At 36.2% G+C, this 14,347-nt stretch overlaps 2 protein-coding genes across 3 annotated transcripts; both read left to right on the top strand.

Annotated features, from left to right (window-relative positions):
• Nucleotides 1-10,928: 10,928 nt before the first annotated feature.
• On the top strand, nucleotides 10,929-11,975 carry LOC104770456 (uncharacterized). Its single transcript, XM_010494887.3, has one exon. It carries the CDS (start codon nucleotides 11,270-11,272, stop codon nucleotides 11,885-11,887), a length of 618 nt encoding a protein of 205 aa, XP_010493189.1. The 5' UTR covers nucleotides 10,929-11,269; the 3' UTR covers nucleotides 11,888-11,975.
• A 1,243-nt stretch (nucleotides 11,976-13,218) lies between these two features.
• Nucleotides 13,219-14,313, top strand: LOC104770455 (pectinesterase inhibitor 3). 2 transcript variants are annotated; one of them, XM_019242070.2, is made up of 2 exons: nucleotides 13,376-13,468; nucleotides 13,501-14,259. In XM_019242070.2, exons 1-2 carry the CDS (start codon nucleotides 13,391-13,393, stop codon nucleotides 14,128-14,130), a joined length of 708 nt encoding a protein of 235 aa, XP_019097615.1. In that variant the 5' UTR covers nucleotides 13,376-13,390; the 3' UTR covers nucleotides 14,131-14,259. The 2 variants fall into 2 exon arrangements, with proteins under 2 accessions (XP_010493188.1, XP_019097615.1); XM_010494886.2 differs by having other exon boundaries at nucleotides 13,219-14,313.
• Nucleotides 14,314-14,347: the final 34 nt, after the last annotated feature.

Here is a 14,347-nt window from a genome sequence, read left to right as displayed (position 1 = left end):
AACTATTTGATAGATATATATATATATATATATTTAAATTAATTTCATCTACCATTATATACTAATTTTTAACAATTTTCGTCATAATGCAGGATGTGCTAATGCGTGAAAAAGAAGAGAAAAAGAAGAGAGAAAGCGATTCTCCTGAGTTTTAGAGATTTCTAGCCTTTACTTGAAAAATCTGAAAAACCAAAAAAACACACAAGATGTTCTCAATTTTTTTAGAAAAAACAGCATACTAAATTATACTTACTGCAAAACCTATTTGTATATAAAATATCCAACAAAACAACATAAGCAACCAAAATCAAATACAACAAGAAACGTAAATATGGCTTTACGTAACCAAAGAAATAAAATACACAACAAAACCCAGAATACCCCTTAATCTAACTACCGCGCGTAGCGCGGATCGATTGCTAGTATCAATCATATAATCCACTTCACCATTTTTGATTTCATCCGACCATACAAATTTTGCATCCTCATTTCCTGAATAAGAAATGAATGGATAAACAACAGCCTACAAAACAGAAAACAATTCAAAAATCAGTGTAGATAATCATATGTGGAATATTTGACAAAAAAAAAATCATATGTGGAAACTGGCAAGAAAAATAAAGTAACACTGCATGTTGTGACATATGTGGAGATCTAGCAATAAAAATAAAATAACACTTTAATATTATAGAATCCAAAAGAAATTAACACTGAATGTAGTCTCTAAGTAGTATTTTTTTTTGTTAAAAAGAGAAAAGAAAAAAAGAATAATGCTACTTAGAGACTCACATTTGACGTAAATGTGCTCTCCACAAAAATGATATCCTCATATGAAACCTTTGCTGCGCCTTTCCAATTAGAGCATTTAGGAGCTTCGATCAATTCACTATTAATTTTTTCTCCCAACAATGATCCAATGTTTGAAGTGCATATGAGAATCCATCCAAAACATAGCTTTCGGTTTTTTTTCAAATCACATCTTTTTCACAATACAATTTAGTAGATAATCATAAGCTTTAAGCCCCCAAGGATAATTACAAACATTACGAAGATCCATTACCATCTTGATTTATAAATGATCGATTTTTTTTCGTATCACCCTTAGCCATGACCAACCCACCTATCACACAAATATAGACGAAACGGATTCTATCCTCCCGAGTCCACTTCTTTACATTATCTATGTCATCCAACAACTTCTTTATGCAAATCTGTCCATCTCTCTTCAACAATTTACTCAAAAATCCTTTATCATCTTTCCAATTCTCATAATCACACCTCCCATCATCAATGTATTTGAGTCCACTTACTGCATAAAATTCTTGGAGTGAAAATCTAAGTGGTTTTCGTCTAAACACAAACCATAACTCATGATTTTTCTTTGTTACCAATTGCCTACACATGATGCAGTGTACAAAGCGAGCTGAATAACTTAATTTATTTTCGTGTATTGCAAAGACATGAGCGAACACTGGATCTCTCTTCACTTCATCATACTCTGATGGCAATGCTTCCTTTAGTTTGCTCATAAGAGACATTTTGCAGCTGTTATTTATCTTTTCCACTAGTGGCTCTTTTCCATCTTTAAATAGACGCTTTGGACATTCATTTTCCATATCTGCACAAAAGCAATACACACGTAAAATATAAAAAAATCATGAAAGTGGATCAGCCACAATGTGAACAAATTATTTACGTATCACCAATAGCAAAACAAACTCTTTTCATGAAATAAATCAAAAGCTAAGCAACTGAAGCGTAACTACGTACAACTAATAGAACGAATCAAAGCAACATGAGTACTAAATATAATAAGTCCAACTCATGCAAAGAAATCAAAGCTACCAAAATCCATTTTAATCTGTTTGAATCATAATTTTTACCTAGAATATATATGAAGCTCTGAATATTTATAAACCACAAAACTATTAAGAAATGCCTGCTCTACCTTCTAATAACAGAGAATTAATAGAATTCTGATCGAGGTTCTGTTTGGAAAATTCTGAGTGCCACAAATATGGTAAGACAAATCGATGTGAGAGAATAAGAGAGAGTAAGATGAAGAAGTATAAAGAAAAAAAGTTTGTTTATGAAAGCTCAATTTTTCTGAAGAAGAATAATAGATGAACCACGGCTACAAGTATTTTAAAATTATTGTATTGCCTGAAGAAGAATATTGTATTGCCTTATATTTTTGTTCCAAAATATATTAAAAAATAAAAAAAATTGAATTTAGAAAATATTTTTTTAACGTTTTGTAAGATTTTAAAAAACTAAGTTTATAATGGGATTCTAATAATATGAATGCATATGTGACCAATCTTGTTTATAGAATGCCTAGATGGACAATAATTGATTTATTTATCTTTTATTTCAAATTTTCTCTAGTAATATTTTATACAACTCCATGGGACTACATATAATTATCTGTTATAACATTTTAGACCTGGTCGAATAATTTGTATTTATTGGTTAAAGACTTAAATCCTAACATGTGTGCGGAAGAAATATATAGATGATTGATATGCTCAAATTTAACTCTGAGCTACTCTCTCAAATTAAGAGGTCAATGTAGTATTTAGGGATCGAATCCACAAGAACTCTAGATTCACACAATAGACTTATTATTCTTTTAGTTATGCTAAATCAAAAATATTAAATTAAAGACAATGCAAAAACATAATTAAAAGGTGTTGTAAATTCAGGAATTAAAAACGCTAGGCCTAGGGAAATTCTCAGGAAATCATGGAAAATCAGATCAATTAATTAAACAAGCAGGATTCAATAATTAAGCACCGTTCTTGAACTCTAAACACAATTATAAAATAAATCAGTTCTCACTGCAAATACTATCTAAGTTTTAAAACCAGAAAATCCAAATCTCTTTGCAAAATTCAAGTTAAAAACCAGCAATAAAATCAAGTTTAGATAAGTTCACAAAATCACTAATTCAAATATCTTTGCAAAAAGTGATTTTGCTCACCAAAGGTTTTATCAGGAAAATCAATTATATTCTCATATCAATTAATAATCCTAAGATCTAAATCCAGATGACTAATCAAAAATCTAGCATTAAGAACAACCTATGGTGAAGAACATAAAAGATAATGAATCCTAAATTAACAGATCTAATAATCCATGAAATCCCTAATGAGAAACCCTAAACCTAACAAGCAGATCTACTCAGACATAATTGTAAGAACACAAATCATGAATAAAATAGATAGCATTAAGAGATTAAAGGAAGAAGAAAAGGAGTTTTGAATCTTCTCTGAAGGAGTCTTGATTCTTCTCTCCAAAAACTCTCTAAAAATCTCTCAGGGTTTTGCTCTCAAAAGTTGCAGGGAAAAATAAAGCTTAGGTCTAAACATGACCCAAAAATCCTATTTATATTCCTAAAAATGTCCAGAGACTAATGATGCAAATATGAAAAACTTTGGGGCAGCTTTGTAAATCTTCAAAACTTGTGGGAAAATTTTCCGATTTCGTCTTTGGCCTAGCATCGATCGATGCATATGCTGTGTCGATCGATGCACTCTTCTGAACATGTCTCCCAACTTCGTAGCTCAGCCTCAATGCTTGAATGTGCTCCAAATCCTCCTATTTAGCTCCATTATGCTCACATCCATGTTAAATCCTATAAAAGACTCAAAAGACTCTAAAAATACCAAAAAGACTCTATAAACAAGACTTATATCATGGCTAAAAACACCTAAAACTATGATATATCAACTCCCCCAGACTACCTTTGCTTGCCCTCAAGCAAAACATAAACTTAGCCCTGTGAAAGAGGTTTGAAAACGCAGGAACTCATTTTCTTTTTAAAGTAATGCCATGATCATCCAAACCTTAATCCACATGCTTAGCTTATAAATCCAAATGGAACCACCATGTACTTCTCCGTTGACATTCATAGCATCCCAAATTCAAACCAAATTCCACTACTTCCTCCATTAAGCCTTCATCGGTGGGTCTCATCAATTTAATCAATGTCAAGAACCTTCTAGACTCATTCCCGTACAATACCATAACAAGCAAGACATATCTTTTACACATGTGATACTCATTCTATCCCCCAGACTTATTCTATTTAATCTTCCTTTGAGCTTTGCTTTGTCTTTTTTTTTGTCAAAGTTGTAGGCGAATAATGGAGTCATCAGTAATTTACCTAGCCCTTGCTTCCAAGCTTTGTGTGGTAATTTGACTCAAGAGTAGAATAATGAGGTCATAGGTAATGTACCTACCTCTCTAAACTAATCTAAATCATCTCATCTTTTTTTCTTTTTTTTTTTAACAAAGCTCTCAGAATTTTTTTTAACTTGAAATAAAGGAGAGGAATACCATTTTCTTTTGTAGCCTTACTTGTCAGGTATGAACAAGGAGTCAAGCTCTATGAACATAAATCTCCTTGATGAGTTGAAAATAAAAGTACATAAATTACCTCAAGTTTTTATGGATTCTGTTGGAAATTCGGATGTCTCTGGTTCATTGGTCAGCCATTGGATTTTTCATTAGTCGGATTTGTGGATTCAATCTGCAGCATTAATCAACCAAGGTAGTATACTAAAAAGAAAAATCATAGTTCCCAACAAAATTTTGACTCAATAAAACCATTTTTTTTTTCTTTTCAAAAATAAAAACGTAGTTAGTAACTGCCTCCCCCAGACTTAAACAACACTGTCCCAGTGCTATCAAGTAAGAGATTGGCGAATAAAATAAAAATAAAAATAATTCAAAAGAACAAGGAAAAAGAAATACCTACCAGTGGGTTGCCTCCCACTAAGCGCTTGTTTTCAGTCATTAGCTTGACTATGTCGGATCTCAGGCATCCGGTGGATCGGAACATGGCAATGAATGCTTCTGAGAGGATGTCCTCTTCACCCAAGGTGGTGTATAAGATTTAGGTGCATGAGGTCTGCCAAGGATGTGAGGAACAGGACCAGGGCGGGACTTAGGTATGGGTGGCTTTCTTTTAAGTCCTGCAAAATCATCAACAGAAGAAACAAGCGCACTACGATAATCTCGTGGCTTGGTTAACTGCACAACAGTTTTTGTACCTTTCAAATTCTTATTGATGAATGGAGAAGGTTTGGGAGAAGGAGATGCATACCTTGGCCTTACCTCTGGTTTCTTGGCTGTGGAATGATGAGATTTCAGTTTTACAACTGGTCTAGGACTTGCAGCTAAGGAACCAACTCGAGAATCTGTGGTTGTGGACAAGTCCGAACTGATTCTGGAAGGTGTGTCGATCGATGCAACAGCTGCATCGATCGATGCTTGGCCTGCAACTCGTGTTTCTTCAACGATTCTGCAGCTTTCCTCAGCAATCCGTGTTTCCATTATAAAAACATCATCTACCAGCGACTTGTCATGGATCAGAACCTCATCATGATCTCTAGTACTGATTAGATGATCTCCTCTCCAATCTTCACGCTTAACAACTTGCTTGCTCACTTTCTCAACAGTCTCAAACTCTTTGACATACCCAACAGTAATGTCTTCATGAAGCTCTATGATTGGATTATCATCAGAAACCACCTCCACATAAAATGTCTGACCATCAATAGTGGGAACCCTTCTCAGCTTGTCCATCTCAAAGTTCATGACCAAATCATCCACATTCAGAGATATGTGTCCCTTCTTCACATCTATGATAGCACCAGCTGTAGCCAAGAAAGAGCGTCCTAAAATGAGAGGATCACTTGGTTCTTTGTCATATTCCAGCACCACAAAGTCAGTGGGAATCATGCAATCTCCGATCTTGATTGGAATATCCTCTAAGACACCTTCAGGTATCCTTCTGGACCGATCAGCTAAAATAAGAGAGATCTGAGTTGGCTTGAAATCTGTCATCCCAAGTCTCACAGCAACAGAATGTGGCATCAAGTTAATACTAGAGCCAAGATCACAAAGTGAGTGAGAAAACCTTCCTGTGGAGATAGAGCAATCTAACACAAAACTTCTAGGATCTGGTAACTTCTCTGCAATCCTACTCCGAATCACTGCACTTACTTCCTTAGAGACAACCACCTCCTGCTTCTTATCCTTCTTCCTCTGTGGAGGCTGTTTCAACAGTATTGAGCTGACATCCTTTGTAAGAAGTGCTCCTTCCTCAGGACTCAAACCATTTGTGACCATTCTCTTGACATACCGCTTAATCACAGGAGAAAACTTAACAGCATCAATCAAAGGCATCTCTATCATCACCTTGTCCATCATAGCCTTGCATTTAGCTTCTTCAATCTCTAGTTTAGATCTCCTAGGCTTAGGAAAAGGAACCTTAGGCTTGTACACTCTCTCAGCAACTGGAATCGGAGCTTTCGTAACTCCCTTCTCGGTCTCGACGTTGCATCGGTCGATGCTAGAGTTACATTGGTCGATGATGTCTCGCAAAGTCAACCCTTCCACGACCACCGAGGGTTGCGTCGATTGATGGTTAGCAGCTGCATCGGTCGATGCTGGATCAAGTGACGTATCTTCGTCTCCTTCCTTCACTAAAATCGCATTACAAGCATGCTTAGGGTTCTCAGTTCTTCTAGAAAGAAGTTCCTCTTGTCTTTTAATAGACCCAGCAGTCTGAATCACTTGATTCTCCAACTTCTTGACATGAGTATTTAGAGCATCAAACTTCCCAGTCAGCTCAGTGTATACAGAATCAATCTTCCCATTGAAGTCCACTGTTAACTTCTGTTGACCTTCCAAAATCTGTCCAATCATTGATTCCATCTTGCTCTCTGAATTGGGTGGAGGGAGGGGTTGGTAAGAAGAAGATCCATAGTTCCTTGTGAAATTGCTGTTTGGATTTCCTGAGAAAGAATTCTTCTGACCAAATCTCTGATTTTAATACCCAGCTCCATACACATAGTTGACATCTTCTTCTCTAGTCTCTGGCTTTGGCTCAAAAATCTCAACATCTTCAGCAAAATGGACAGACTTCTTTCCCACAAGAAGGTTATGCACTGTATCCAACTTAGCATTCACTGTAGCAAACTGATTTGAACCATTGCCTTCATGTGCTCTTTTTCGCTCTAAGTCTGCATTCTTGGTATTGTTGCTTGATGCTAGCCTTTCTATCAATTTCTCAGCATCATCTGGGTACCTTGTCTTGAAGTTCCCATCACTAGCTGCATCCAAAGCCATCTGATACCTCCAATCAATACCACTGAAGAAGATACTAATCAACTGCACCTCTGAAAACCCATGATGCGGACAATCTCTCTGATATGCTTTGAATCTTACCAGATTCAGTTGGTCCTTGTCTAAAGGTGGAGAGCTTAATCCTCAGCTCATCAGACATGGCATCATCATAGAAGTAGTTCAAGAATGCCACATTGATGTCATGCCAGGTTGTCAGAGATCCTGGTTTCAGCTGCCTTAGCCAATGAGAAGCTTTCCCAGCAAGAGAGAATGGGAAAAACTTGCAGTAGAGATAGTCCTCAGTAACTCCATTAGCCTTGATGCTTGTAACTATGTCCTCAAAGTGCTTTATGTGGTCTAGAGGCTCCTCATGTGGCAAGTTCTGGAATGGTCTATGTCCAACAAGAGCAAAGTATGCAGGCTTCAGCTCAAAATCATTCCTTGGGAATGGAGGAGCGACAATTGCGGAACGGTTCTCATAGAATAAGTCTGGCCTGTTGAAGTCCGCAAGAGTCTTGACAAGTTCTCCATTGTTGTCCCGTTGCCTCTGAACATTCTCTGCATCGGCTCTGGCATTGCATCGATCGACACCAGTATTGTGTCGATCGATGCCTTCCTGATTGCGTCGATCGATGCCATCGTTGCGTCGATCGACGCCATCTGCATTCCCATCGGCCACAACGACTTCTTCTTGAATAACCTGTCCTTCAGCATCAAGTTTTTGGCCTAGTTCGTTGCACACATGACCCTCTTGATCCCTCAAAACTCCAGCCGCATCTGGTCTCAATATGATTGGGTTGACCATCTTTGCTGATTTGGCTGCTTTTGTGTGATCACGCTCTAGTTGTCCTAACTCTTGGTTTGTAAGCTTAACAATTGGACCAGTAGGATTTTTCCTGGTGCTAGGCTTAGGTATGTACCTGAAACACACAAGATAAAAGAAACAAAAGCGTGTGAGTAAAACAGAAAAAGAAAAATGTAGACAAAATCAAAGACTTTAATCTAATGGTGAATCAAAAGAGTTCCCGGCAACGGCGCCAAAATTTGATATGCTCAAATTTAACCCTGAGCTACTCTCTCAAATTAAGAGGTCAATGTAGTATTTAGGAATCGAATCCACAAGAACTCTAGATTCACACAATAGACTTATTATTCTTTTAATTATGCTAAATCAAAAATATTAAATTAAAGACAATGCAAAAACATAATTAAAAGGTGTTGTAAATTCAGGAATTAAAAACGCTAGGCCTAGGGAAATTCTCAGGAAATCATGGAAAATCAGATCAATTAATTAAACAAGCAGGATTCAACAATTAAGCACCGTTCTTGAACTCTAAACACAATTATAAAATAAATCAGTTCTCACTGCAAATACTATCTAAGTTTTAAAACCAGAAAATCCAAATCTCTTTGCAAAATTCAAGTTAAAAACCAGCAATAAAATCAAGTTTAGATAAGTTCACAAAATCACTAATTCAAATCTCTTTGCAAAAAGTAATTTTGCTCACCAAAGGTTTTATCAGGAAAATCAATTATATTCTCATATCAATTAATAATCCTAAGATCTAAATCCAGATGACTAATCAAAAATCTAGCATTAAGAACAACCTATGGTGAAGAACAAGAAAGATAATGAATCCTAAATTAACAGATCTAATAATCCATGAAATCCCTAATGAGAAACCCTAAACCTAACAAGCAGATCTACTCAGACATAATTGTAAGAACACAAATCATGAATAAAATAGATAGCATTAAGAGATTAAAGGAAGAAGAAAAGGAGTTCTGAATCTTCTCTGAAGGAGTCTTGATTCTTCTCTCCAAAAACTCTCTAAAAATCTCTCAGGGTTTTGCTCTCAAAAGTTGCAGGGAAAAATAAAGCTTAGGTCTAAACATGACCCAAAAATCCTATTTATATTCCTAAAAACGTCCAGGGACTAATGATGCAAATATGAAAAACTTTGGGGCAGCTTTGTAAATCTTCAAAACTTGTGGGAAAATCTTCCGATTTTGTCTTTGGCCTAGCATCGATCGATGCATATGATGTGTCGATCGATGCACTCTTCTGAACATGTCTCCCAACTTCGTAGCTCAGCCTCAATGCTTGAATGTGCTCCAAATCCTCCTATTTAGCTCCATTATGCTCTCATCCATGTTAAATCCTATAAAAGACTCAAAAGACTCTAAAAATACCAAAAAGACTCTATAAACAAAACTTATATCATGGCTAAAAACACCTAAAAACCATGATATATCAATGATGATGATGATGATGATATAGAAATTAAATTTAAAAGAGTGTGGTGGTTAAATAAAGGGAAAATTCCCAAAAAAAACACCAACTATTTAATATTTGCCAGAAAAAAACATAAACTTTTTTCGTTGCCAAAAAAATACGCAGACTATTTTTTAGTTGATAAAAAATACACGAACTATTATTTTTTTCCAGTTTCTCCTCGTCTCCGTTACGACCGTTAACGGTATTGTAACGGCGTTACTATTTTGAAAACAATTCCAGAAAAAAACACAAACTATTTATTTGTTGCCAGAACAATACATGAACTTTTTTTCTTTGCCTGAAAAATACATAATTTTTCATTTCTTATTTTTCCATTAACAATGTTAGAGATCATAACTCATAACTTTCTCTGCTCTCTTGAACTTCATACAAGTTTTCACTACTATTTATGATAACTAAATTCAAAAACAAAAATACACAATTAGATTAATCGATTTCCAAATTTCTCAATTAGTATTATTTTTGCATAAATAAATGGTGAATCTGGTTAGGTTACAAGAGTTGATGTCCCACAAAATGGCTATAATCTACGATCTCGATCAAGTTTGCGTACACCAGCCCATTTGATGATTTACACTGGCTATAAGCATCATAAAAGGTACTAAACTAAAGAGATGCATATTTTTTGAAATGTATACAAAGGTCTACAAAGGTGGAGATCTCATAAAATTTTAGAGAAATGTTGATGAATTTTCAAAATTTGTAAAGTCAGTATAAATCCAAAAACAACACTAATCAGGAATTTATAAATCGATTAATCTAATTATGTATTTTTATTCTTATTTTAGTTATTCTATACAGTAGTGAAAATTTGAATGAAGTTCAAGAGAGCAGAGAAAGTTATAAGTTAATGATCTCTAACATTGTTAATGGAAAATAAGAAATGGAAAACTATGTATTTTTCAGGCAAAGAAAAAAAAGTTAATGTATTTTTCTGGCAACAAATAAATAGTTTGTGTTTTTTTTGGAATTTTTTTCAATAATAGTAACACCGTTACAATACCGTTAACGGTCGAAACGGAGAAGAGGAAAAACTGGAAAAAATAAATAGTTCGTGTATTTTTTATCAACTAAAAAATAGTCTGCGTATTTTTCTAACAACGAAAAAAGTTCATGTTTTTTTCTGGTAAATATTAAATAGTTGGTGTTTTTTTTGGGAATTTTCCCGTTAAATAAAGATGATAGTTAGTGTCTAAATGGAAGAGAGTGTAATTTGACATTGACTCATTGTATTTCTAATTGTTAAAAAAAATAAAAAAAAAATGCCAACGTTTACCCAATAAGAGCATACCCATCGTCCTGATGGAGGTACTCTAAGCTATTGTGAACCAAATATTTCACTCTCTGAAATACCAATATTGAAGATATATATTTTAAAAATAGTAATTTTAGTGATGGACGAACACGGAACATCCTCCACCTAGTAATGTTGCATCGGTCATGCACACAATCATAAGCACACAACAACAACAAAATAAAGAGAGTCGTATTGAAAGTGTTGTTTAGGTTTGTTATACAATTCTTTGTTTTCTAATATTATTAAATTTTCGAGGGGTGGGGAATAACTCATTGGGCTATTCGCATCTTCCTTGCACACAAAAGGCATCTTCCGCTCTCGATTCTCAGCATCTACCAAAAATATTCATACTTCCACTTGCACATTAACATCATATCCAACGGCTTACCTTTCCTAACTCAACTTGCTCTTCATCCAACGGCCCATCTCTCATCTCTCTCATCCCCTCTCCTTTATATAACCGCTTGGAACCATTCTCATATTTTGCTTATTTTCGGATTCCAAACGGCAAAAAAGATATAAAAAGGATAATTAAGATGGCGACCTTGGAATCTCCGTTAGAGGCCTTGGCGTTTCAATACGCTAGCTTCGGTGTTTTCGCCGCCGTCAACAACGTCTGGACATGGATCGCTGTAGTTACTGCCGCCGTCAGCTTCTGGAGGATCAGAGTCACCACCATCGGAGACGGAGACGGCCATGCATGTGTCTTGTTAGAGGAATCAAGAACCGGTCCGGTTAAAGAAACGGTGGCTCGAGTGAAAGAAACGGTTACGAAAACGCCGCAATCAATAACCGCTACGGTTAAAGAAACGGTTGCTCAAGTGAAAGAAACGATTACGAAAACCGAGCCGTTAACGTGCGATGACGGAGTGACGAAGGGGAAGAAGCTGACGATGTATTACGAAGTAGACGTTGACAGTGACGGTGGGAGGTGTATCGACGGAGAGTTAACGGCCGTTACCGGTGACTACGGAGGAGGTTTGGGTGATTGTGGCGGAGAATGGTGGGGGAAATGGGAAGGAGTGGTGAGGATGAGAAATGGTGATGACAGTTGGTATCGTTACGTGGATTTAACGGTGATTAATGGAAATGTCGTAAGGTTATGGGATGACAACAGAACTAGTAACGGCCGGAGTTGTCTAAATTTAGAGTAGTTCCTTATTTTGGAAACTTTAATTGTTTGTTTGAAATGTATTTTTTGTTGGTTAAGTTGCAATTTGTAAATAAAATTTTTTTACATAACCAAGGAATGAAGGATCGCATGAGAGCTAGAGGAGAATATTCAATTGTTGATTCCAAGTTACTGTATGTTTGCTTGCTGGTTAGGCCAATCTAAAATTGACAACAAGCATGTACTTTTTAAGCCCATCAAAACTTGACTCATGCACACATGTGTAGTTGTTTGTGTTGCTAGGGCCATCCTTCTAAATATACTTCCATCTTTTAATACAAATCTTGATGGTGGTGACTCTGATCCACGTATTCTTTTACACAAGTGTAGTTCAGTTCAGTCTTGGTTTTTAAACTCGGCCAGGTTCGAACAGGGCTACTATTTAGTACTTACCACCTTCAAGATTTGTATTAAAAGATGGAAGTATATTTTACCAATTTTTTACATGTATAAATGTTAACTTTCTGATGCAAGTGACGTTGTGGAGATGTTTGTGGAAGACAAATTTTCAGAATCATTTGCTGAAGTTACATATTAGGATATTTCGATCATCGTCACACGGCCCTTAACGGCTTAACCTCTCAAACATTCGATATGGTGAAAAAAGTGGTATCCAATAACATTGTCGACTTGTCGTCCGCAGACCAAAGAGGCTGCTGCTAGCTAGCCTAAGACCATTAACTAACAACTATCACTCATTAGACTTCACGTTATGTATAATTGGATCTCCAAATAATAAACATACGAAGATGTGACATTTTATTTTAAGTGGGTCCTTCCAGAAAAGCATCATTAAAGTTTCCTACAGGCAAAAAAACTTGGCATATATATTTTGGTGTACTTGATATAGCAAATGACTAATTTACCAACTGAAAGGTTTTTTTTTCCTTCTAAATATTTATGCTGTTTGTTTTCATAATTCAATTTTTAAAAAAAATTTGAATGAAGATTAACTCGTTTTAATATTGCATGTAGTATAGAATTTACCCTCAAATTATATGATACAAACTACAAAGAGTGGAGCAAAAGAAGTGGCAGCCATTTTAAATAATGGCAAATAAAGATTTTGTCTCTGAAAGCTCTTTTGTCAATTCATAACCAAAATGTGGACCCAAACTTCTGATGAAACTTCTTTGGAAATAATTGGGCATTAGTGACCAGTCCGCCAATAATTTCACAAATTTTGTTCTTTTTCGTATTGTTTGTTACTTATATAGTTTTATAATCAAAATTTTGCTATCGTCAAAAAAAAAAAAAAATCAAAATTTTGCTATCAAGTTTATGTATACGCAATGGAAATGGACAGTCTTTTTTCTTGTTTTTGCGCTGGATTGGCTACTATTCTATCTGTTCTGTAAAATGCGGTGCATTTAATTTTACACATTTCCCCCATAATGAAAGAGAATGCTGTCCATTCACCTTCTTACCCCTATATTCTGTACGTACACACGTAAAACTAAAGGAAATATCTGAGGGTAATTAAGTAATGTTCCACGGACCTACGGCTTTAAATTCTTCTTACCGACTACTCTCCTTTTCATTTACAGACATAACCCTAGTTTCGGTCTCTCACTCAAAGTCTAAGCCGAGAGAGAGAGAGAAGTTATGGCTCCTTCACATACACACTTCATCGCCGCCATTGTCTTCACCGTCATTGTAGCCGCCACCACGGGACATGGTCGACATAATAATGGTGGTGAAGACATCGTACACTCCTCTTGCGAACACGCGAGCTACCCATCACTATGCGTCCGTACACTTTCATCTTACTCCGGCCCTACCATCAACAACAGCCGCGATTTAGCTCAAGCAGCCGTCAGAATCAGCCTCTCCCACGCACAAAGCGCAGCTAAGAAGCTTGCGGCGGTGAGAGACTCGGTTGGGAAGAAGAAGAAGCTGGAGAAAGGGGCACTCGTGGACTGTGTGGAGATGATTGGAGACTCGGTGGACGAGCTGAGCCGTACGCTCGGCGTTTTGAAGCATCTCCGCGTCTCAGGCGGTTCGGCTAAGGAGTTCCGGTGGCAGATGAGCAATGCACAGACGTGGGCTAGCGCTGCGCTTACAGATGACGACACGTGTCTTGATGGGTTTCAAGGTATCGACGGTGAAATCAAAACGGAGGTGAAGCAGTGGATGACCAAGGTGGCGAGGGTCACGAGCAACGCGCTTTACATGATCAACCAGCTAGATGAGACACGTGGCAAACCCCATGTCGTGCATCTTTGATGTTAAAATGAGCTAAATCGTTCTAATGAACGGTCTTTAATTGTGTGTGTTCTCTAGTTTTTTATTTGAGTGTCTTAATTGCAAGATATATATAAAATCTCTACTATATATAGAAATGAGTTTTTGAAATTAGACAAAGTCCTTTTAAGTAGTTCTGGTATATTGAATAAATGATTTTTAATCTATACTATGTCACTATATGGTATCATGGATGATG

Source organism: Camelina sativa, chromosome 20 (assembly GCF_030686135.1).
Source record: "Camelina sativa cultivar CO46 ecotype springtype chromosome 20, ASM3068613v1".
In the NCBI taxonomy this organism is placed as follows: domain Eukaryota; kingdom Viridiplantae; phylum Streptophyta; class Magnoliopsida; order Brassicales; family Brassicaceae; genus Camelina; species Camelina sativa.
Note: the sequence above shows the minus strand (reverse complement) of the source record. Positions and strands in the feature narration are given on the sequence as shown.

Excerpts from the sequence above, each read along its gene's own strand:
- LOC104770455 (XM_019242070.2), top strand. The coding sequence starts at position 13,391 with ATGTTCCACGGACCTACGGCTTTAAATTCTTCTTACCGACTACTCTCC. Across the intron at positions 13,469-13,500 it reads CAGACATAACCCTAGTTTCG|AGAGAAGTTATGGCTCCTTC; the intron begins GTCTCTCACTCA and ends GCCGAGAGAGAG.
- LOC104770456 (XM_010494887.3), top strand. The coding sequence starts at position 11,270 with ATGGCGACCTTGGAATCTCCGTTAGAGGCCTTGGCGTTTCAATACGCT.